General features: G+C 56.2%; 1 protein-coding gene across 9 annotated transcripts; it reads right to left on the reverse strand.

Annotated features, from left to right (window-relative positions):
• Positions 1-647: 647 nt before the first annotated feature.
• PNPLA6 (patatin like domain 6, lysophospholipase) lies at positions 648-24,423 on the reverse strand. Of its 9 annotated transcripts, XM_088838969.1 has the most exons (35): positions 24,364-24,423; positions 24,151-24,263; positions 23,156-23,217; positions 22,732-22,819; positions 22,476-22,558; positions 22,193-22,290; positions 20,082-20,222; positions 19,834-19,993; positions 19,274-19,354; positions 18,928-19,056; positions 18,500-18,580; positions 18,240-18,411; positions 17,607-17,687; positions 16,936-17,045; positions 16,638-16,805; positions 16,473-16,550; positions 11,721-11,926; positions 11,349-11,480; positions 11,150-11,273; positions 10,704-10,817; positions 10,390-10,465; positions 8,081-8,221; positions 7,800-7,863; positions 7,353-7,521; positions 6,978-7,160; positions 6,692-6,810; positions 6,338-6,494; positions 5,919-6,035; positions 5,752-5,821; positions 5,200-5,316; positions 3,076-3,377; positions 1,579-1,695; positions 1,290-1,395; positions 1,079-1,188; positions 648-977 (listed from the first exon to the last, which is right to left on the reverse strand). In XM_088838969.1, exons 3-35 carry the CDS (start codon positions 23,180-23,182, stop codon positions 873-875), a joined length of 4,026 nt encoding a protein of 1,341 aa, XP_088695095.1. In that variant the 5' UTR covers positions 23,183-23,217; positions 24,151-24,263; positions 24,364-24,423; the 3' UTR covers positions 648-872. The 9 variants fall into 9 exon arrangements, with proteins under 9 accessions (XP_088695095.1, XP_055285338.1, XP_055285342.1 ...); XM_055429363.2 differs by lacking the exons at positions 24,151-24,263; positions 24,364-24,423 and adding an exon at positions 23,451-23,584; XM_055429367.2 differs by lacking the exons at positions 24,151-24,263; positions 24,364-24,423 and having other exon boundaries at positions 648-947; positions 18,249-18,411; positions 23,156-23,328.
• Positions 24,424-24,506: the final 83 nt, after the last annotated feature.

Genomic DNA, 24,506 nt, shown 5'->3' on the forward strand with positions numbered 1-24,506 from the left:
GGGGTCTTAAACATTGGATGGACAGGGAAGTCTCCTATGCTATGTATATTTTATAATAAAACATACACACAAAACAAACAAAAAATCATCCAGGGTTCCCCGCTGCCTGCGAGATAGTCTTGTGAATGAGCCCACCCACTGTCACATCCCCTCTCTGCCTCCGGGGAGGGGGAGGCAGTGATGGGGAGCCCCAACAGGCCAGCAGCAATCAGCAGAGGAAACTGGCTGGCAGCCTCCGAGAGTAAAGTTCTTGAGCTCTGTTCGTGCGTGTGTGTATGGGACATCCTCTGGGGACCAGGCTCAGGAGCACACACAATAGGAACACGTAGAAAACATGGAGCTTCTGCACACAATAGGACTAGTCAAGGGGCGAAGGCTGTGGGAACCTAGTATGGAAAATGAGGAATGCCAGAATGGGCATCCGTGATCCCCAGAGAGGCACACAGAGTCTGCAGGCCATGTGGTCCAGAGCCTGCACTGAGTGGGACTACTGGCCACTCCCACTGGGAGTGGGGGATGTTCAGCCCAAGGCGGGGAGCACTGGTCACTCTGACAAGCTCAAGGCTGTTTCCAGCGCCAGCCTCAGCCATCCTGAGCATGGAAGGTGGAGTGAGGTGCCCCTGAACCCAAAAATGACACAAGGCCACTTCCAAGAGGGGAAGGTTTATTGGTGTGACTGATCTAGGGTCATCAGTGCAATGCTGCCCCTCCCCCAAGCCAGGGAGGGGGGACAGGCCAGTCCAGTGTGTGGGCCCTGGGGGTCAAGGGGGACCCAAGGGGTCACAGGCATAGCAGCAGGCAGAAGGGGAGTGAGCCACCCCCACAGGGCTCACCCCTTGTCTAGCCCAAGGCGGGGACCCCTCTGGAGGTCCTCAGGTATCCGCAGCAGGGCTGGAGGGTTCCTGTGGCAGCCAGCGCCGGTGCCTGAGGGTCGACTTCTCCTCCTCCTGTGGGGACAAGGGGTGGCCCCCCACGCCCTGCATGTGTCATCGCACAGCCCAGGCCAGGGGGGCACGTCAGCAGAGTCTCCCCACTGCACGGGCAGGAGGGAGGGGGGCCCGGGCCACCCCCCTCTCACCATTTCCAAGGCAGTGCTGGGGCTTGCGCCCTCCGGAGAGCCCCCTTCGTCCCGTGAGCACTCGGGGCCCGCGTCCTCCTCATACTCCGTCAGGCAGTCCGACTCCTCCCCTGGAATGGCATGGGTGAAGCTGACGCAGCTCAGGACTGGTCTGACCTCTCCGGCCACGTCCACCATCCCCACCCTCCTGGGGTGGCCCTCAGTCCCTCACCATCAGCACAGCCGTCGGAAACCGAAACGTAGCTCGTGGTGGGCGGCTCGATCCGGGACACTATCTCTGCCAAGTCGGTGAAGCCGGAGCTGGGGAAGGCGAGCACCTGCCGGGTGATGTGGATGAGGCTCTCGGCAGTCATCTGAGGGGTGTGTGTGTGTGTGTGCGTGCGCGCGCACGTGGGTGTGTGTGTGTGGCGGGGGAGAGGGGCACGGGGTCCAGAGGGAACTGGGGTGGGGGGAATCTGTTGTCAGAGGGGCCCTGCCGATGGAGGAGGGCGCAGGCTTACGTCTGCACGGCGGCTCTCATTCAGGTCGGCAGACCGCCGGTCCGTGAGCATCTTTTCAATGATGTCGCCCCGGCTCCAGCCCCTGAAGACGGTCGATCCATACTGGTAGCCCACATCCTGCAAGAAATGAAGGGGGCTTGGGGCCATGTGTGCAATGCCCAGAATGTTCCTCTCTGCTTATCCCCACCCTGCCTGCCCCTCCCCTGGCCCCTCAGAAGCCTGCTGGCATTTGAGACTACATAAAGCTCAGAGTCGGGTGTACTTAGCACACTCACCCCCACGTCCTCGATCCTGAGCCCCTGCCAAACATTACTAATCCATCTTCAGTTCAGTCGCTCAGTCGTGTCCGACTCTTTGCGACCCCATGAATCACAGCACGCCAGGCCTCCCTGTCCATCACCAACTCCCGGAGTTCACTCAAACTCATGTCCATCGAGTCGGTGATGCCATCCAGCCATCTCATTCTCTGTCGTCCCCTTCTCCTCCCGCCCCCAATCTTTCCCAGCATCAGAGTCTTTCCCAGTGAGTCAATTCTTAGCACATTTTTTTCTTCACTCAGCCCCATGGAATGTGTCTAGTGTCAAAGGACACAGGTGGCAGTGTGCAAGCTTATTTCAAGCTCTACAAATAAGTGTTAGTCGCTCAGTCATGTTTGACTGTTTGTGACCCCATGGACCGTGGCCCACCAGTCCCCACTGTCCATTAAATTCTCCAGGCAAGAATATTGGAGTGGGTAGCCATTCCCTTCTCCAGGGGATCTTCCTGACACAGGAATGGAACCTGGGTCTCTGGCACTGTGGGCAGATTCTTTACCATCTGAGCCACCAGGGAAGTCCTTGCAAATATGTGCTATACCCCTAAATATCACCATCTCCCATGCCCACTACAGACATCACTAATCCATCACAGCTTTCCTTCCCAGTGAGCCTGGAAAGGGCATTAAACATTTTTTACTCGGCGCACTGGACAGGCAGCTACTGATGCTTTCTTTTTCCTCTTTTTGGCTGCTCTACGAAGCAGGCAGGATCCTAGTTCCCCAGCCAGGAATTGAACCCGCGCCCCCTGGAGCGGAAGCTCGGAATCTTAACCACTGGACCAGGGAAGTCCCCAGTTACTGATCATTTTCTCTTGGCATGCACTATGATCCATTTTTCTGGACCAGTGGCACACTACACACTGCTGCATTCAGTGCATCACAAACCTGTAGCAGACATTACTAACTGTCCGTGGTGCTTATTCCCACCAACACAGAAATGGTGTTAGAAATCTCTACACCGTGCTTCAGGCAGTGCAACTGGCCTGGTAGTTCATACATAGCGCATGTGCAGCCACGCCCCCTTGTGACACTCACTGTAGACATCACTAATTGATTACCGTTCTATTCCCCCCAGACCCCAATTGAGCCCTAGACTATTTCCCCTTCTGTGGTTTTGGGCTTTCAGGAGTAAAGGTCTGCCGGCCCACCACACTGTCACCAGGTGGCTCCCACCAACTCACATAGATCTGGTCGAACTTCCCGAAGTCCATGGTCTTGAAGCAGTCGATGGGTGGGCGCAGGTACTCACAGTAGGAGCTGGACTTCACAACCTCCAGCTGTCGCACGCAGGACACATAGGCCAGGCGAGACTGGATCTCAGCCATGTCTGGAACCTTGATCTTGTCTGCCCAGGGGTTCAGCCGCTTCCACAGCAGCCACCAGCCAGACAGGCTGTCCCCATATGTGCTAAGGTCTGTCTCGTCCTGGCTCCCCACGTCGATGGCGATGACTGTCTTGGCACCCATGCTGCGGGCGATGTCCGCTGTAGGGCCAGGGAGTCAGCCGGGGGCTCCCCACCAGTACCGGGGCAGGGAAGATCAACCCAGTCCCACAAGCATCATCACTCACATGGTCATGCAAAAAAAAACCATGCGAACGACATGCAGGCATGCAAAGGGGTATGTATGGATGGATGTAGAGGCTGATGATATGTGGGAAGTGGGGTTGGGTGTTGGAGCTTTGGGGTTTGGGGAACCAGGGCCAAGGGAATGGAGAAGATGGAGCACAGGGAAAAAATCACTGTGGAAAGAGACACGAAATCAGATGCATGGGAAACAGAGACATGGAAGGAGAGTGACACAGACAGAGAGAATAGTAAGGACATCAGGAAAGAAAGGTGAAGGGATCAGAGTCATGGAAACAGACAGAGGGTCCGAGACGCAGGGCGACGTGGGTGGAAGGAAACTGACAGGGAGATGCGGGAATAAAGACACCCAGAGAGGGACTTCCCTGTTGTTCCAGTGGTTAAGAATCCACCTTCCAATGCAAGGGACATGAGTTCGATCCCTGGTTAGGAAACTAAGATCCCACATGCTGCAGGGCAACTAAGCCCTTGTGCCACAACTGGAGAAGCCCCATTGCACTGCAACTAGAGAAAGTCTAAATATCTCACCAAAGAGCCTGCATACCACAATGAAGACCCAGAGCAGCTAAAAGCAAAAAAAGACGCCAGGAGGCAGAGCCAAGGGAAGAGAGACACAGGGGACCAGAGACAGCAACAGAAATGGGTGGGACAAAGAGACAGAGATCAGTGGCCAGAGATATGGAAGGAAAGAGAGTCCAGGTAGAATGAGTGACCTCAAGACTGAGGCAAGAGACAGAGGGCAAAGCGCTGGCTCAAGGAGATTCAGGGGAGCAGGATGGGAAGGGTAAAGGGTGGAATGATGGCACAGTGTTGGGGGGGTGCTGTGGTCACAGTCTGTGTGCCCCACTGAGGGTCCCTGCGTGGGTCTGGGGGTGCCTATGGACAGGTCCTATAGCCACGCCCATTCCCCAAAGACACCTGAGTCTCCATCAGACTGCCCGTGTCCCTCACAAGTTTGTGTGTGTGTGCGCGCACCTTAGCACCCTTATCAGATATATGCATCGCTTGTCTGTATGTTTGTGAATACACCCACCTCTGAGTGGGATATACCTCTGTACACACACCCAGTACTGTTTGTATTCCTTTCACATGTCCCTAGATCAATGTCTGTGTATGTTTCCTTCTGTGTCCAAGCATGCCTGTCCACCAGAGTTTGTACACACCTGCTCATGTGAATGTGGTTGTGTGAGTGCATATATCTATATGGGCTGCCTGTGCTGGAGTTGGCAAGCCGTAAAAGGCCAGAGGAAAAATTATTTCGGCTTTTTAGGCTGTGTGGTCTCTGATGCAACTTTTTGACTCTGCTTCACAGACATAGCCACAGACAAAAGGTAAATGACTGGGAGTGGCTGGGTAAATGACTGGGAGTGGCCAATAAAACTTTATTTATAAAATCAGGCAGGGGGCCGAACTTGTCGTTCAAGCGAACTGTGTGGATCCCTGGCTTACGGGACCTCAAGCGTCTGTGTAGCCAGCATAGGTGTCTACTTGTATTTGCACGCTTCTGCGTGTATGGAATTTTAGGTTGCAAATGCCCCTGCCTCTTATCTGCATGCTTCAAGTCAGCAGGTGTGAGAGAAAGCTGGTGGTGGAGGCACCCCACCCATCTGTGTGTGTACGTGCGTGTCCAACACAGCACATGCGTGCATCGTACACATGCACATACCGGCTGTGAGCTCGCCATGTGTCCGCGCAGGGGGACGAGCAGGTGGCTACTTGCCTGGCAGGTTGTTGATGTAGCCGCCGTCCATGAGGAGGTGCCCATCCTTGGGGTCGCACAGCGGCGGCAGGTAGCCCGAGAGTGTCATGCTGGCACGCACGTATCGCCACAAGGAGCCTGCCCGGCGGGACACACAGACACAGACACGCACAGGCACACTCAGACGCACTCAGAGGCCCGGCCAGCCCTGTGGGCTCGCTGACCTGGCAAGTTGTTGACGAAGCACCCATCCACCAGCAGGTGCCCGTCCCTGGGGTCGCAGAGCGGGGGCAGGTAGGGGCAGTAGGAGGCACTGGCCCGGACGTAGCGCCACACGCATCCTGCGGGGACGGGGGGGTGAGGGGGTGAGGCGCCCAACAAGTCTCCCGACCCCCCCCCGCCCTCCCCAGGACAGACATACCTGGGGCCCTCTGGGGCATTAGTGGGTGATGGTTAGTGCTCAGCAATCAGGCCAGGAGGGATGGTCACTCATGTTAACAACTTGGCTGCCCCCCCAGCACCCACTCCCCAAACAGCCCCAGTGGTGTGGTTGGGCCACCTGAGGGCACGCACCATCTTTGTGGACACGCATGGCCGAGGAGGTGATGTCAGTGGTCACGTTGAAGTATGGCAGCCACAGGTCCTGCAGGAACAGGGACCGCGATCCAGGAGGACTGGGGACGCCTATGAGGAGGGGTGGGGGTGGGGCGGGGTGGGGCGGGCATGGGGGAAGCATGCACCTCGATCTGCTTGTCCTGGAAGACACGGTGGATGCTGCGGTTGAAGGCTGACCCCGTGAACATGGAGGTGACGGGGTAGGTGAGGTCCAGTATGGGCTCCAGCACCGAAGTCATGCTCTGGGGGTGAGGGGCAGACTGGGGTCAAACAGGAGTCACTTGGGGGTCACTGACTAGTAGGTCCCTAAGGGTCTTGATTGTTCTAGCTGGGAGCTGGGGGCTAGGATCACTAGCCCGGAAGTCACAGGGGTCATCCAAGATCCTGGAGGTATCTCTATAAGAATCCGGATGGGCTTCACAGGATTAAGTCAGGGAGGGTCAGGAGAAGTCCAGAAGCCCCTCTGAGGTCAGGTTTTTCAGGGTGCTCCTGGGGTGGTGGGACCCTTCCCCACCACCTCCGCACCCCTCCCGGTAACGCATACCTTAGCCCACTCCCGGGCCCGCTGTTTAGTGCGGCTGGCGCTCCGCTCCTCGGCGTACAGGGCCCCGATGAAGGAGCCGATGGACGTGCCGCCCACCAGGTCAACAGGGACCCCCGCCTCCTCTAATGCCTTCAGCACCCCGATGTGTGAGCAGCCCCTGCACGGTGGAGGAGACTCAATGACTTGCTGGGGATCCCCTAAGCCCCACCCCCAGGAATCTTCTCCAATCTCCCCCACCGTCAAGGAACTTGGTGCTAGCCGAGTCCCTGTGGGATCCCGCTCAGGGAGTCAGCTCCACCCCTCAAGGTACCTGGCCCCGCCCCCGCCCCCGCCAGGACTGACCACAGCCCTCACCTGGCCCCGCCCCCGCCAAGCACCAGGGCGATAGTGTTGCCTGTGAGCACCCGCGCCAGGCGGGAGAAGTCGCTGTGCCGGTCTGCACGCCTCGAGAAAACCTTCTCGTAGAGCTCGTGCTGGTATGAAGGGAGAGAGACACGGCCCATAAGGATGGGGGTGTAGGAGGCACCCGCTGGCCCTTCAACACACCGCCACGCCCCTCTGGTCTCTAAGCCAAGCCCCTTCACTAGCCACGCCCCCAAAGGGTTCTGCCGGTGGACCCGCGCCCGGCAGCACCCCTCACCAGCTTGGCCGGGCTGCGGCGTGAGAAGAGGCGGCGCGGACAGCGCAGATGCAGGTGTCCCGAGCACCAGCTGCGCATGTTGAGCCACTCGACAGTGCGCGTGGGGCCTGCGCCCTCCTCGCGGTGCAGCAAGACCAGCTGCTTGAGGGCGCGCACTGCCGTGTTCTCCAGCATCTGCTCCAGCTGCATGGCGGGGTGGGAGTGAGGAGGACGGAAGTCACTCTCAGCGGTGGTTTCCTCCCCGCCCCCACACCTGGCCCCCTGGGTTCCTGGTCACCTAGCCCCACTGGTGAAGGTGCACATGGCCCGGCACAGGCACCCAAGGGCCTGGGGCGGGATCCCGGGGATGGGGGTCACTGTGCCTGGTCTCCAGACCTGGCCGAGTGTGGGTTCCTGGTCGCCCAGGCCCACGATGAGGATGCAGTCGGCCTGGCGCAGGCAGCGCACGGTCCAGGGCGTCAGCGATGTGTCTGTTTGGTAGAGCACGATGCGGTGTGTGTCCTCCTGCTGGGCCAGCCACCCTGACAGTCGGAATTCTTGGATGCTAGGGTGGGAGTGGGGAGGGTCATCTTGGGGCTGGTCAGGGGTCCCTGCCCTCAGAGACCATGTAGCTCCACTGCTGTGGGGACGTGGATGTGGACCTTCAAGGCCTAGACACGACTGCATCCTCTAGGGACCGATTCACCCCACTGTCTCCCCAGTGGCCAGAGGGATGCGGGCCCATGCTCCTTGTTTCACATCCTAGAACTCAAATGAGACTGAAAGAATCCTGCGTTCTGAGCTCATCCCTGTGCTCCCCGTCCCCATACCCCCAACACACACCTGTCCAGTGCAGAGGCCCCCAGGCGGGCCCGGATGATGTCACTGTTGAGGAGGAGTGTGGGGCCTGGAGGTGGATGAGTGAGGAAGGGTGTTTAGGAACCTGGGCCAACAGAGGTGGGGCCTCTCCCATGAGAGAATACTGCCTACTTGGCTTACAGGGCCTTGTTCCAGCTCCACCCCCACCCTGAGCCACCAAGGCATCTCCATTCCTTGACCCATGCCCCCACCCGCACGCACCTTGCCCCACGCAGACCAAAGGCCTGCCCTTGCCCACGACTGACCAATGGCCTGCAGCGCGTGCTGCAGCTCCAGCATGAAGGCCACCATGGGCACCTCGGCACACACGGGCAGCACTGCCACTGTGGATAGGTTGCTGGCAGGGTTGGTGAGCTCCGAGTGAGGGGGGACGCCCAGTCCCGAGCCTGCCGAGACCCAAAGGATGGCATTTGCTGTGCGGTCCCGTGCCTGGAAAGGCCAGCGCTCCCCCGCCTTCTCAGAAATCCCTTCTCCTTGTCCCTCAGCCTCAACCACTGTCCTTGATAGGGTCTGGCTATCTGACCCTCAGTTTTGGCCCAGTCTCCTCAGGGGGATCCATTACACAACAGTATAACCCTTTCTGTTTTCCACTCTGCCTACATGGACTTGATCTGTGCCCCTACACATTCACGCCTGGGCGGGGCAGGGGGTCTCTGTCCACTAAAAGGACTTGAACACAGAACTGGACTGAGATAAAGATGTTTCTGACCCACCTATTGCATCTCAGCTTCTCTGCATACACCTTAGACTAAAACATCAACCCCCATCTCTTGACCAGACCTCTCACTGCCTCGTCTCCTCCACCAATTCCTATAACAGCCTTGTTGTGGTTGTTCAGTTGCTAAGTCATGTCCAATTCTTTGGGACCCCATGAACTGCAGCATGCCAGGCTTTCCTGTTTTTCACTATCTCCCAGAATTTGCTCAGATTATAACAATCACAAGTTCAAATGCCTTTCTGGTTCCTACAAGACTTGCCCTGGCCCATTCCTCCCCCTCACTCACTTTCCCCCTTGAAGTGTTTCAAAACCACCAAACCCTGTCAGAGTCCTGTCAGCATCGGTCCCATCTCATTTATCAAGTCTGTGCTCATTGTCCTCAGAAAAGCCTGCCTCCTTAGGTTGGTCACACCCCATCAAGACTCTCTTTTGTTTTCTACACAGCACCTTAACTCACATTGTACTCTTTTTTTGTACTTTAGAAACTGTTATCTCGCAAGCCAAGCCATAAACCCTTCTAGGGGCTTTGTCTGTCTTGTGTACTCTCCCACCACCCTGAACCCTGCAGGATGCCCAGCACACACTAGATGCTCACTAGAAACTTGGCCTAGTTTCACAGAACCTCTAGCATCACAGAGAGGTTCTCAGGGGTCTGAGATTTTTAAAGTACCTGCCCCCGTAGCTGCCCCAGAATCACACCAAGGGTGGTCCTGCCAGCAGAGTGGGAGTGAAAGTGTACTTGGGCGCAGAGTGTAGGACTAGGGGGAAAGTCTGTCGGGGAAGACCCTGGGCTGTAGGGATGGTTCCTGGCCACGGCTCACCCTGGCCCCACCCCAGAGATCCAGGTGTCAGGGTTGACTGTGCAGAAGTCCTCGGGGGAAAAAGGAAAGTAGTGGTTGCCTAGGCTAGTCCAGGGTCAGGTCACCATAGCTGAAAACCTCGGGCCCATATTTCTGCACGCCCCAAATCTGACCACTTCCCAGTATATCCTAGCTGGGAAACTTCATCTCCCAGTATACCGCGGAAGGGAGCCACACCTCCCAGAATGCACTGAAACTGAGAAATACAACTCCCAGCATCCACCAGGACCAGGCTTACCACCATGTCGGTAACCTATTGAAGTCACTTCCCAATATACCCTAGGCCCCAAACACCACCCCACAAACTACAATTCCCAGCACACGTTAGTCTAGGTATTCCTTTCCTAGTAGGTGGACTCCATCCTCCTGCCAGCTTTGACACCCAGAACCAAGATTGCCCCTAAGACCCCGACCTCTCGTCATGACTGACGCTTTAGATTCCACTAACATCCACCCTAAAGGATGTTCTGGGTGTTCATTGGAAGGACTGATGCTGAGGGTGAAACTCCAATACTTTGGCCACCTCATGCGAAGAGTTGACTCATTGGACAAGACCCTGATACTGGGAGGGATTGGGGGCAGGAGAAGGGGACGACAGAGGATGAGATGGCTGGATGGCATCACCGACTCGAAGCACATGAGTTTGGGTGAACTCCGGGAGTTGATGATGGACAGGGAGGCCTGGCGTGCTGCGATTCATGGGGTCGCAAAGAGTCGGACATGGCTGAGCGATTGAACTGAACAAACAGCCCTGGCTCCAGGACTCCGTTTCCCGGCATGCCCAGGAACCCGAACTTCATCCCCCAGCATGCACCAGAACTCGGATTGCTATTTCCTGCTTCAAGCTCCACCCAAAGTAGGTTATATGCGGGACTCCACCTCCCAGCATGCCCTGGGCTCAAGGCTCCCTCCCCCAGCACGTTCTGCGTCGCTGGACTACATCCCCCAGTATTCCCGGGCGTTTGCAGGCTCCCACCTGGGAAAGGTCCTCGCAGCTGCTGCAAATTCCCCAGAATCTTCTGACTCAGCAGGTGGATGAGGCGGGTCACGACCTGGGGCGTTGGAGACCGGCGGTCCAGTTAGATTGCAGGAGCAACTCTGCGAATATACCTTTTCCTCCTTGACCAGGGCGCCTGGGTCCGTTACTTGGGCCCCACCCCTCGAGCCCCGCCCCTCACTTGGAGGCTTCAGCTCCTCCCTAGGGATCCATCCGCACCCGAACCCCCTCCCCACCCATTAGGCCCCGCCTCCTCTAAGGCCACACCCACTCATCTGTCCCACCCTCATTACCTGCGGGTATCGACGTTTGATGTGGCCCAGGGTGCCCTCGGGGAGTTTGGCCAGCTCTGTGTCGCGCACCGCGTGCACCGTTGTTGCACGTGGCTGCCTTGTCAGCGCCTCCACCTAGGGGACCGCGTGCGTGACCAGGGCTGCATAAGCCAGGAGGGTGATAGGTAAGGGGAAGGCCGACTGTGGGTGCAGACAGAAGGCGGAAGCAAAGAGAGGCCAGGAGGACAGGGTTCCACACCAGGTGAGGGTCCCTCACTGCGCTGATGAGGTTGCCCCCATCTCCCCGCCCCATGGAAAGCAGTTGGAGAAAGTGGAGTACATGAGGTTAGAGGCGGGGGAGGGTGCGTTTCAGTGCCCCATCCTGTTGCCCGGTATGAAATATACTTTGGGGTGGGGGGAGCCTGGACTGGGAGAGGTTAGAAGTCAGGGGGTGGGGCCATGCTCACCACGCCTATGAGATCCCCGCGGCCGTACTCGCCCACCAGCTCTTTTTTGCCGCTGCCCCTCTGAATGACACTACGCAGCCGCCCGTTGAGCACGATGTAGGTGCAGTCTGAACGGTCGCCCTGCCTGGGGTGGGGGTGCGGGTGTCAGAATAGGTAGGTAGGCAGGACCCGAAGGAAGAGGTAGGGGCGGGGGCTGCACCTGTACAGTGCGCGTCCCGCCTCCACCGCCGTCCAGTCGATGGCGAAGTCCATCTGGCGCACGAAGGGCGACATCCTGGCGGCCACGGTTTGTGCGGCGCTCAGCACCACGCTGGGCTGTGCACGCATGATCCTGCAGGCAAAGGGCGGGGGCGCATGGGCCGGGGGGCGCCCAGGAACAGCTGGTAGGGAGTGTTGAGTTGGGTGATGGCCTTAGGGGTGGGACAGTAAGGGCTGAAAAAGTGAAAACGGCTTGTCAAGTGCCGTTGAAAAGTGTGGAGCGTTCAGAGGCATAGCCTCATGGAGGGCAGAATGGAGTTGGTCGGGGGACCCCCTTAGTCACCCCCGCCCCAACATCGGGCCCAAGCTGTACTCGTAGAAGTCGGACTTGGAGATCCGCAGGAAGGTGCAGTCACGCTGGGCTCTAAGCGTGAAGATGAGGGGCTCGCCGGTGAGCACAGCCAACTGTCCCACTAGCTCCCCGGGCTGTACCACGAACAGGCACACGTCCTCCGCCTTGTCGATCATGCGCTGGTACACGTGCAGACTGCCCCACAGCACGAAGTGCAAGCTCACATCCTGTGGGGGAGGGGCCAGGAGATGGGCACCCGGGCGACACCCCACCCACAGCTCGGGTCTGTGCGTTCAGAAAAGGTTAAGGAAAGAAAAGTTGGAGGCAGTGAAGGCCTTCCACAGCACTGAGCTGAGCAGCACATGTATTTATATTCCCATTCAGCACCCACAGCAGATACTGCTAATAGATCACCCATCTCAGCCCAGATTAAGACGCAGGAATTCTTTTCAATAGGGCCAGCAAGAGGCTGGGAAGACTGGCTACATAGGAGCATGGCTGAGCTTAGGTCCTCTTTGCTTGTGCTGGGCAACTGCATAGCTACATGGAAAGGAACAAAGTTGGAGCCTCCCTTTCATCATGTCAAAATGGATCAAAGACATGAATGTGTTAAAATACAACTCTAAGGAGAAAACACAGGAGTCAGTCATGGTCACACTGGACCATGGACGCAATGGAATCTTGCATTGATACTAAAAGCCCAAGTGACAAAAGTGAGAAATGGATAAACTGGACTTCATCAAAGTTAAAATCTTTTGAGCTTCAAAGGGCACTATCAAGGAACTGAAAGAACAACCACAGGCTAGGAGAAAATATTTGCAAATCATGTATCTGCTGAGGGTCTGGTATTCAGAATACGTGAAGAAGTTTTACAACTCCATACTAAAAAGACAAGTAACTCAATTTAAAAAATGGGCAAAGGCTCCAAACAGACATTTCTCCAAAGGATATATGAATGGCTAGTGATCCTAGCAAGATGCTCAACATTACGAATCACCGCATGCTGCGTGCTAAGTCATGTCCTACTCTTTGCGACACTAGGGACTGTAGCCTGCCAAGCTCCTGTCCATGGGATTCTCTAGGCAATAATACTGGAGTGGGTTGCCATGCCCTGCTCCAGGAGATCTTCCCAATCCAGAGACCGAACCCACATCTCTTATGTTTCCTGCATTGGCAGGCACTCGCATGCCTGGGAAGCCCCATGAATCATTAGGGAAATGCAAATCACCACAAGGAGATGCCACTAGAATCAAAAAGTGTCAGAGAGGTGTAGGAAACTGGGATCCTTCTACACTGCCGGTGGAAATGTAAAATGGTGCAGCCACTGGGAAACAGTCCTCAAAGATTCAAAACTAGAGTTGCCATTGAGTTGTTGTGTGTGCATGCTCAGTCATGTCTGACTCTTTGTAACCCCATAGACTGTAACCACTAGGCTCCTCTGTCCCTGGGATTTCCCAGGCAAGAATACTGGAGTGGGTTGCCATTTCCTTCTCCCGAGTTGCCATATGACCCAGCAACTCAACTCCTAGGACACAACGAAAACATATCCACACAGACATGTGTACATAATGTTCATACCTGAATCATGCTATTATGCATACTAGCCAAAAGGTGGAAATAACTCAATGTCCATCAGCAGATGAATTGAGAAGCAAAATGTGGTTCATTCCTATGACGGAATAGTATTCAGCTGTAATGGAATAAGGCACTGACACATGCCACAATATGGGTGAACCCTGAAAACGTCATACTAAGGGAAAGAATCCCAGACACAAAGGGCCACATATTGTTTGATTCCATTTATACGAAATGTCCAGAACAGGCAAATCTATAGAAACATAAGATCAGTAGTTGCTTAGGGCTGCGGCTCGTTAGGAGGTAGGAGATCGATGGCTTTAGAGTGTGGTGTTTCTCTTTAAGGTGATGTTCTAAAATTGACAGTGGTTATGGTTGCACAACTCTGAATATACTAAAAACCACTGAATTGTACTTTTCAAATGGGTGAACTGTATAATGTATGAATTACATCTCTAAAATTATCACCAAAAAAAAAAAAAATCCCCTTTGGGGAGTTCCCTGGTGGTCTAGTGGTTAGCATTTGGCACTTTCACTACTGAAGCCAAGGTTCAATCCTTGGTCAGGGAACTGAGATCCCACAAGCTGACTGGTGCAAAAAAAAAAAAAAATTCCCCTTTGTTCTCAAGTCCTGTGTTCCGCTCCAACCTTGTTGGTTTTCCTTTGTTTTCCAGATGGGACAGCTCCACCACAGGACATCTGCACAAACTGTACCCTCTGCCTAGAATGCTCTTTCCTCCCCCTTGCACCTAGTTAATTTCTCTTTGCTCTTCCTCCTTCACTGGAGGTCACTTCCTCAGAGACACTGCTCTGCCTAAATCAGACGTTGTAGAACTGAGGACATCCCTTTTGCAGCACGAAGCCTATATGATTTAGCAACAGTCTGTATCATCCTTTGAGTGAAAGATCTATCTGTGAGCTTCTCAAGGGCAGGGGACCCCACTGGTGTTTGTTGGCCCTACAGCAAGTCTAGGACACAGCCAACACCCATCTCCCCTCTGGTTAGCCTGCCCAGCTGGACACCACTCTGTACCACCCTCTTAAATAAGGAACTGAAACTGCCTAGAGACAGAAACGTTCCTTCCTCATCCAGCACACAAATTTGTATGACACCCCACAAAGCCCTGATAAGCACCAGAACACTGCAAGGATCCTTGGGAGGGGTGGGGGACATATACACATGCTGGAACCTTCCAAGACAGAATTCCCAGACTGGGTTTGGGATACAATGGGAATGACTAGTATTAGGCTGCCATTTATCCTCAGATTGGGAAACATGTTTCCAACCCCCCCCAACCAAGCCCCACCCCCGCCCCACCCCACCAACTGCAGGACTTCTCAGAGTTTTGAATATGCTAATGAGTTCACTGGGCACTTCCAAAAAGGACTAAAACAGCCAGCATTCCCCAAACCTGTTGCACTCAGATCCCTTGTGATAGGGGTGTTCCGTGAAATGTACTCGGAAATGTTTGTGGAAAGCAGGGTTTCTCAGTGTTGGCACTACTGACATGTTGGACTGAATAATTCTGTTGGGGGGGCTGGCCTGTACATTTTGTGTCCCTGGTGTCTGCCATTAGGTGACAGTACCACCCTCCCAAGCCAATCAAAAATGTCACCCTGCGGGACATCCCTGGTGGTCCAGTGGTTAAGAATCCGCTTTGCAATGCAGGGGCCATGGGTTCGATCCCTGGTTGGGGAACTAAGATCCTACATGCCGTGGAGCAACTGAGTCTGCACACCACAACTAGAAGGTCTGTGCATTGCAGCTAAAGATCCCACATGACACAGGATGATCCTGTGTGCCACAACTAAGACCAGACACAGCCAGATAAATGAATAAGTAAGTAAATAAAATCTAATCTCAAAAACACTCAAGCTTAAAAAAGTCTGGACATGGCCAAATATCCCAGGGGGGTGGGCCAAACTGTCTCCCCCTCACCCACTGAAAACCACTGTGCATGGTTTTGGGAGGGGGCACAGCAGACCAGCTTTGTCCCTAACAAAGTCCTGAAGGCCCTGAGGAGCCTTGGATGGTTATGGTTATGGAAGGCCCTGAGGAGCCTGGTATGTTAGCAGACTGGGCTGGGCTGGGCTGAGTTGAGCCCAGCAGAGGTTCCCAGATAAGCAGGGCCCAGGGGCCCCTGCAGGGGCCATGGTGTGACCATACTTCCTCAGCCAGGCCTCCAAGTACCTCTAACAGCTGGCACCAAACGTACTCTGCAGGAAGGAGCCCATTCTGCATTGAGCAGCTCAAAGTGACAATACAATCAAACTGATCACGTGATATAACAAATCAACTAGAATCTAATTAAAAACTGCTATCACCCAGCCAGCTAACAGCTGGGCCATCCCCTCCTCCAAGCCCAGATGTCCCTCTCCTGAGCCTGGGGCGCTGCTGCGGTCTCAGCACTTAAGTCATGTCACCCTTACTGTCACCCCCCTCCCCCCACTGTCACTGCGACTTCCTCTGACTGGTCACCCTTGCACACACCCTAGCAGCTCAGAACTGAGTACCTCTGCTTGGTCCTCACAACAGTTCCTGCAGGTAGTTATGAGCTGCGCCCCCCACCCCCCATTCCACAGGTGGGAAAGACGAGAAGTTTCTATGATTCACCCAAGGTCACCCGAGAGCTGCAACTCTGGTTCCCTCTCTAACCCTCCTCCCCTGCGCTCCCCAGCTGTGATGTCATGAAAGGGCCTCAGTTTCCCCATCTGGAGAATGGGAAGGTTAGTGGGCTACGGTTTCCTCCACCTCCTGCGTGTCATCAGGGGGCAATGAAATCCAGCTCGTGGGGCTGGTTCCTGGCCTCCAGGCCAGATTCATACCCGCACCCATTTAGTGAGCCCCACCCCACCCCCATCCCAGCAGGGACCTAGGATAAGAAATAGAGCATCAGAATATGCTGTAGATTTCGAAGAAATCTACAGAAAAATGGAGGTTGCAGGAATGGCCAAGAGCAGGGAAGAGAGATCTTGGGATGGGGGTCCTAGTGTAAAAGGTTCAAGTTTGGAGGGGAAAGGTCAATAGGTCCAGAGGACATGGGGAGGGAGGGCTGGGGGGTCAGAATTGTAGGATCCAAAGGTCAGGGGTTGGAAATCACAGACTGAGACGTCTACATGTAAGGTGAAAAGGCAAGGATCAGAGATCAGAGAGGGAGAGAGAGACGTCTCGGGTCAGAGGTCAAGGGTCAGACTCACCTGGTCCCCCTGGCGGGCGATGATGGTGCCAGCTTTGGCATGATGTAGCAGAACTCGACTATTCAGAAGGGTGGGGTCCTGGGGAGGAAGGACAGGGGTTTGAGACGGCCCAGGTACGCCTACCATCCCCCTTACCTGGTCCCCTGGACGCCATGGGCTGCCCACCTCAATTTGCATCAGCTTGGCCAGCTCCTGCTTTGCTGCCTCAAAGATGCTGCTTGTCTGGCGGCCCTGGTAGGGCCCGAAGGGGCAGCTGCCGGGGGTCGACTCGTCCTCACAGTAGCTGTACTCACAGGCGCCTGCTGGCTGCTCCCGGGGCTCCTGACTGGGAGTCTGTGGGGCAGGGTCTGTGACCTCCACGCTCCCCCCCAACCTTCCTCCTTGGGAGACTCCACCTGTGGCTAAGCCAGGCTTCCAGGAGGGGATTCGAGTCAGGAGGCAGGGGAAGAGGGCAAGGTCTTACCCGAGCTGAGGATGCCTGGAACCCCCCTGAGGCCTCTTCTTGCAGGGACACAGAGATCCGGCCCCGTTCATATGCCATGTCGAAGTCCGAGCGGGGGCCACACTGCAAGCCTGCGGTGGATGAGGGGCAATAAATGCAATAAAGATGAGAGTAACCATAGCTGGAACCTAAGCAAACACTATCTACATAATGTTATCCCAGGCAGCAGCCGTAAAGACATGGACTAACCCATCGCCTCTCTCTCTCCCTGGCAACCCTTCTCACTACAGTGGGGAGAGCACCATCTCAACAAGGACCCACAGGAGAAAAAGACATGAGAAATGCTCCCAATATTCCTATTTCGCGGATGAGAAAAATCAAGACTGGGAGGCAGGTGGACTTCCCTGGTGACCCAGTGGTTAAGAATCCTCCTGCCAATGCAGGGGACACCTGTACTATTCCTGGTCCAGGAAGATCCCACATGCCTCCGAGTAACTAAGTCCAAGCACCGCAACTACTGAGTGCACACTCCAGGGCCCATGCTTTGCAATAAGAGACACCACTGCGTGAGAAGCCCGTGCACCACAACGAAGAGTAGCCCCCCTGCACAACAACGAAGACCCACTGCAGGCAAAAATAAGAAAATCAATGATATTTGACGGCCTCCCCCAGCTCCACCTGGTGCCCCAAACCTGAGATATCCACTGGCATGGAGATGCAGCGACTCAGCAAGGGGGCTGAGGTTTCCAGGGATGTGGGCTTCACTGGGTCCCCTGAAGGAGACATGTATTTAGGCTCCGGCCCCTCAGAGCCCCCATGTCAGCAGCTAGGATCAGGGGGTGGGGAACTGAAGGGGGCTTGAGGAGGGTTCGGCTCAGAGTTCCTGGGGACTGGGGGACTAGGAAAAGCAATTCCAATGGGCCCATGGGACTGAGGCCAGGGGTTCTGGGGGACCAGCCAGGAGGCAGACCTGGAGACCTAGTTGAAAGGACTCTTGGGGGACTGAGGGCTTCCGTGGTAGCTCAGAGAGTAAAGAATCTGCCTACAATGCAGGAGACCTGGGTTCGATCCCTGGGTCGGGAAGATCCCCTGGGGAAGGAAATGGCTACCCACTCCAGTATTCTTGCCTGGAGAATTCCATGGACAGAGGAGCCTGGGAGGCTACAGTCCATGAAGTCACAAGGAGTCAGGCATGACTAAAGCGACCAACACTTTCACTTTTGGGGGGCTGGGCTGGTCAGGTGGGAGTCCCTGAGGAACTGAGACAGGCACTGAGGGGCAGAGGCGGGGTCAACCTGAGCTCCTGGGGGCCAAGCAGGCGTCACCTTGGGTACCTCCAGTCCCCGTCAGTGGGGCCCCAGTGGGGTCAGACGGCCGGCCAGGGGTCTCCCTCAGCTCCTCTGAGGCCGCGGTGCTGACCATCCGCTTGGAGCCACGCACCGGGCTGGTGCGGGGTGGGAGGCCCGGGCTAGGGAAGAGGCGCAGCGGCTGGATCTCCTAGAGGCAGAGGGCATACCTGTGGTATGTCCGGGGGAGGCAGGCATCACTCACCGCTCTGGCCCCTGGTGCTCTGCAGGCAACTCACGTGGCTGAAGAGCTCATTGGTCAGTCCCAGGTAGTTGTGAAGTGCCAGGAAAGTGACCCGCTGCAGCCTCACCATGATGATCTTCGGAGGAGGGGGCCAAGGAGAAAGAGGGTGAGCCCCAGGAGAAAGTGGGGACCTAGTGCTCAGGGGGTGGGGCCGTGGATGGGGAGAATGAGACAGAGCTAAGGTCAGAGGTCAAGGTCAGAGCAGGAAGGGGCTGGGCAAGGCCACAGGAGCCAGGGAGAAACCCACAATCAGGTGGCAGAAGCCTGGGAAGATGGGGTGGAGGCGGCTCAGAGGAGGAGTTGGCGAGGTCTGGCTGCTCAGAGTTGATAAGCCCATCGTGAGCACCTCTTGGTAGCTGGGTCCCAGCCCCCAGGAGCCTGTGATGGGCGGGGGTCATGGAGGGAGGTGACCAGCCCACTCACCTGCACCACCCGCACCAGGCTTTCGGGGTACTTGGTGAATACGGCTGAGAAGGCCTCGACCGGCAGCCGCAGCACCGTGGAGTCTCGGGCTGCCCGGGCGGACACAGTACGCTGTGGGTGCTGGTGACCCTGAGGGCACAGGGGGGCACAAGGAGAGTCAAGGTTGGGGTGGTGAGAGCCCCCGTCCTGTTTCCCCTGGCCCCTTCCCCATGCTGTTCCTTGAGGGACCCCTGGAAACATCAGAGACCCATCAGAGATGGGGGCTCTTGGGGTGACCCTCTCCTACCCAGTCCGGTGGGTGTGGCCTCCTACTGTCTCCCCACACCCCTCCATACTGGTGACTCACCGTGATGACATCCAGTATGCTCAGGAGGCTGTTGACACTGTCCCCAGGAACCACTTCCTTCACCACACACTCCTTTCCATCCTGAGACATACAAAGCGGGCCGGGCACTGACCAGTGCTGCCCTTACCCTGCTGACCCGCATCTCGCCCCCTGACCAAGCCACTAGCCCTCATTCTCACGTAGCCTGGTGATCGCTGACATCCTGACCCCATGAACCTTCCGACCAGCATCGCTAACTAGCCGGTGACTGTGCTGACCACCACAGACGCCCCTGGGCATCCGTTCCTGACTCCTGCCTGTACATCTCATAAGGACCACCAACCTGGGGAGTTCCCTGGTGGTCTAGTGGTTAGGATTTGGTGCTTTCACTGCCATGGCCTGGATCTGGTCTCTGGTCAGGGAACTGAGATTCTGCAAGCCATGCAGCTTGGCTCAAATTAAAAAAAAAGACCACCAACCCTGCTGACCAAAGCCACTGTCTGTTCCGTGACCATGGCACCCCTGCTTGTCCTGCCGCCCACCTCGTTGCCCTGCGGAGACCCCCAGGGTGGTACACTCACAGGCCCCGGCAGACAGAGCTCCAGGAGTCCGTCCTGTACCACATAGATGCTTGCGTCTGGCTGGCCAGGTCGGAAGACGTAGTCACCCTGGCTGAGCCGCTGGAAGACCATGTGGCGGCAGAGCTCCAGGAAGAGCGGCTTCTCAAAGTGGCCCAGCACCCTGGACAGGGAAGGCGGGGAAATGGAGATATGAGGAGGTCAGGTCAGCCCCAGCTCTGCAACACCCCTGCCTATACCCTGACACTGACCGGACGTTCTTGAGCATGTAGAGCACCTCGGAGGGCAGGTGAGAGTTGGCCAGGTCACCCTCGGTCAGGTCAGCCTCCAGCACAGCAGGTGGGGGTTCCTTCCGCTGCAGTGTGGGCGCCTCTTTCTGGATGCGCAGGATCCTGGTGGGAGAAGAGGGGAATGAGGGCAGTGGGGAGCAGGGAGAAAGCTCAGGCAGACTTCAGATCCTCCTGCCCCCACAGGGCCCTTCCTGGGTCCTTAGAGCAGGGGTCAGCAAACTCTGGCCCACTGGCCAAATCAGGCCAGCTACCTCCTTTTGTCCGTAAAGTTTTATTGGCACACAGCTACATTCATTCATTTACACATATCTGTGGCTGCTTTAATGATACAATAGCAGGATTGAGTTATTACATTACCATTGTATGCAGCCTGCAAAGCCTAAGATGTGGCCCGAAAAAGAAGAAACTTGCTGACCCCTGATGTAAAACTCTGAGGTCACCCTCCACTGGTCACAGGCTTCCCAGATGGAACCTCTCATTGGGCAGACTCCTGACATAGCTTCCAAGTTACGAGCAGACCCCAGCAAATGCATCTGTGTTCATCATGGCACCCCAGAGATAGTCCATCAGCTGGCAATCACAGACTAGACTTCTGATACAGCCTCCCTCATGAAGGCAGACCCCTGGGGTAGCTTCTGTTATATCAGGGGACCCCAGATGCAGCCTCTCTGCTCTTTATAACAATCCCTGAGATAGCCCTTTCTCCAAAGCCTCAGACAGCCCTGAGAGAGCCCCTTAAGGATGGCTACAGAGGTTCTAGAGATAGCTCTGGTTACAGACAAAGAATCCAGATACAGCTCCTCTGCTGATCATGGACCTCAGACAGCTCTTCCCTGCACGGCATAGTTATTACTGAGACAGTCCTTCCACTGGTCACAAAATGCTCAAGACAGACCCTCTAGAATGAGCTCAAACTGAGTTAAACTCCACAGAACAGAGGAATCGCACAGTGGCTCCCCTTCTGATCAGGAAGATCCTTGGGCTAGCCCTTTTCCAGGTCACAGAGAACTGAGATAGCCCTTTGAAGGTCATGGTGACATCAGGGTAGCTCCTCAAGGCTGTGCAGTCAATGGACTACCCCCCAGGAGTTGGAGAGACCCTCAACTCATTGTGGAAGACCTAGAGACAGCCCTTCTGCTCAAGTCATAGAAAGGCATGGGCAAGCACACCTACTAACTGTGGTCAGCCCTGGCATAGCGCCTCAGTGTGAAGAAACACTTGAGACAGACCTTCATGCAGACCCTACATTGTCAGGAGATCCCACAGCCAGCTCTCAGCTTAGAACGATCTCTGGGACAGCCTTGCTCAGAAACCCCGAGGTAGCCCTTTTATGACGACATGTCCTGAGATGTCCTTCCTGTCTCTAGTGTGAAAAGATTCTTGAGATGGCTCCTAGGGAACAGAAATCCCTGACATAGTCTCCTTGTAGTAGAAGAACTGCAATGAAGGTGACATAGAGAGATGCTTTCTGATGTAGAGGGGCTGCTGAGATAACCCCTGGGGAATAAAAGGTAGAGACAGCCCCTCCAGCAGGTCCCAGAAACACCCTGGAGTACCCTGGAATAAACCCTCTCATGTGGGGAGATTTGACCAAGGCAAGACATCCAAGATAGCATTGTTGTTGTTTGTTGCTAAGTTGTGTCCAACTCTTTGTGACCCCATGGATTGTAGCCTGCCAGGTTCCTCTGTTCACGGGATTTTCCAGGCAAGAATACTGGAGTAGGTTGCCATTTCTTTCTACAGGGGATCTCCAAACCCAAGGATCAAACCCACATCTCCCGCATTGGCAGATGGATTCTTTACCACTGAGCCACCGAAGACAGAGATAGTAACTGGGGATTAAATAACTCACAGTTAATAACTTCTATAGCACAGAAACATCACTGAGAGAGCCCTCAGTGAACAGAAACAGCCTGTCTGGTAGGGGAGAGCTCTGAAACAGTCCCACAGACATGGAAAGACTCCTAAGACAGTCCATGGGGTTCAAAGAAGCCTGAGATACACGCTTCTGTGTGGGTTCATCACTCAAAAAGCGCTGAACATAGCCCCGGGTACACCCAGCACAGCCTTACTTCTTGGCAATGTTGAGCATCTTAAGTTTCTTCTTCATGCGCGGGCGGGAAGTGGTGGAGACGGAGGCGTCCACTAGGGAAGAAGTGGATTGTGACACCTGGGAGAATTAAGGGGGGTGGGGGTGAGAGGAATGCATCAACTGCCAGTTCAGACCCTAGGGAGGCGGGGGCAAATCCAGAGGCTCTTAATCAAGGAGGGCGGCGGGCTTACTAAGAAGTATAACTAGGAAAAGGGCAGGGCCTCTGTGTGGCCAAAAGCAGCCTCAGAGGGTCCCAGACTTACCTTCCGCATAATCTTACGGCCATAGAAAAGCACTTTGTCTCTCTTCCGGAATCGGTAACGGGGGCCGTCCGGGGCTGGGGTTTCTGGGGATAATAAGTGCGGAGAGGGGCATTCTGAGCTATACGCATACTCCGCACGGCGAGAGATGGGGACGCTGCGTGCGGGCTCCAGCAAATCCCATCTCCACTGACTCAGGGGCCCAGACGTTTCACCTTCCCATCCCTCAACAGCCCCAGAAGGCCCTCCGGGTCCTCACTCGGCACTCGAAGCCTCCGCACCAGCAGCAGGATGAGCACGGCCGTGACCAGAACCGCGACTCCAGCCCCGATCATCATGCCCAGCACCTGCGGGACGAACGGCACAGGCTGCGCATCGCATACCGGCCCCGCCAAGCCCTCCCCGGGGGCCGGGACGCCCGGGACTCCATCCAACGGAGCCAAGTCCGCTCCGGAGGTCACAGTCGGCTCGGCCCTCGACGTTCCCATCTGCAAAATGGGCCAGCGCGGCTCCCTCCCCAGGGGAGTCAACTCTTTCTGGAGGGTCGGCGGCCCGCAGTGCACGCCGGGAAACGTAGTTCAGCCGGAACAGACGCAGCCTAGTTATCGCGGGACCGCGATGATGCGCGCTAAGCACGTCGGGAACTGTAGTCCCCGCTGCGGCGCACAACCCCCAACCCTTACCATTCCGGTTTGCAGCGGGGCGTCCATCTGTTTCTTCAGGCAGGGCTGCACGTCTGGCACTCCTGGGGAATGAGAAGCCGGAGCAACCCGGGCAAGTCGTCACTCTGGGCCCGCCCCTCCCCTGCAGCAAGCCCTGCCCTCTTCTTACCCTTACTGCCGGGAGGTTCCTCTGCCGGCTTGGGGAAGGTTGGAGGGGTGCTGCGGCGCCGAGGGGTGGGGCAAATTGAGTTCGGGGCCCGAGCTAGGGAGTGAGGTGGGTCCCCGGGTCCCCACCAGGGTTTCCTTACTTACTCACCAGGCCGGCCTGACGCCCCACTCGTCCAGCCCCACCCTGGGGCTAAAGGGCAGCCGGTCGAACACCTACTATCAGCAGAGAACGGGTTCCCCAAGGGTCACGGTTTTCTCCAGCAGGTGGCCCCCTCTGCAGGATCAATCCTGACCCGATCCCTAGGCCGCACCCCTGCACTCTCTGCGAACACTGAATGCCGCACCCCAGGGAAACCGGGCCCGAGTCATGGGGCTGGGGAGATGCCGGGCTCCCGCCGGAATGCTGCCAGGAGCGCTTTCACAAGGAGTCGTGATGCAATGCCGGCGTCTCAGTCGCATCCTGGGATGCTCGGAGTGGGATGGGCTCGCAAAGTGTTACTGGTTGATGCTGGAGATTTACTGTCACGTAATAGTAAAGTTTAGGGGTTTTTTGATGGTGCGGAGCATCCCTGGGACTCTGGGAACGAGGCTGGGACCATTGCTGGGAGACGTAACCAGGGACGCTGGAGTTACCAGGGGTCAATAGAAAGTTATCGAGAGATTGCGAGGCATATAAGACTATCACTGGGAAAATCGGGAACTGGTTGGGCACATCCCTGGAGTCGTTGGAACGGGATACTGAAGAATGCTGGAATATCACTGAGACTTTCCTGGGAAGCTGAGACTGTTTTGGCAACCTCAGGGTATTAATGGAAATCTGGGGGAGTCACTGGGCCCTTGAGACCTACCTGGAAAATTCACAAGGGATTGGTCCGCTCCCACCCGAGGATGCACCTGGTTACCGGTGCGAAAACACCTGCCGGGAGCTGGGGGAGCTGGGTAAGAGTCAGGAAGTCGACAGCTACCGAGAATCGACGGAAGACAGACCTTAGGAAAGCCGAGGGCTCGTTAACAACCCGCGAAGGGATGTCCCTGCGGGTGCCAAGGAAACCCGGACTCACCCAGGAGCCGCAGCTGGGGTCCACCCTGCGCCTACTCCGTTAGCTTTCCGCCCAGCGCCGCAAGCGCGGCCCCTTTAAATTACTCACCGCACGGCGCGCCGCAGCCCCGCCCCCCGCCATGCTTGGAAGGTCGCGCGGAGTGT

Source organism: Moschus berezovskii, chromosome 8 (genome assembly GCF_049115385.1).
Source record: "Moschus berezovskii isolate FMDL1 chromosome 8, NW_MosBer_1.0, whole genome shotgun sequence".
In the NCBI taxonomy this organism is placed as follows: domain Eukaryota; kingdom Metazoa; phylum Chordata; class Mammalia; order Artiodactyla; family Moschidae; genus Moschus; species Moschus berezovskii.

Bases quoted from the DNA above. Each gene is read 5' to 3' on its own strand.
- PNPLA6 (XM_055429358.2), bottom strand. From the start codon at position 22,960: ATGGGAACGTCGAGGGCCGAGCCGACTGTGACCTCCGGAGCGGACTTG. The intron at 18,581-18,927 runs GTGAGTGGGCTG...CCTCCTCCGAAG, and splicing joins GCCTGGTGCGGGTGGTGCAG to ATCATCATGGTGAGGCTGCA. The intron at 6,811-6,977 runs GTGAGGGGTGCT...CCTTCATACCAG, and splicing joins GCCGCAGCCCGGCCAAGCTG to CACGAGCTCTACGAGAAGGT.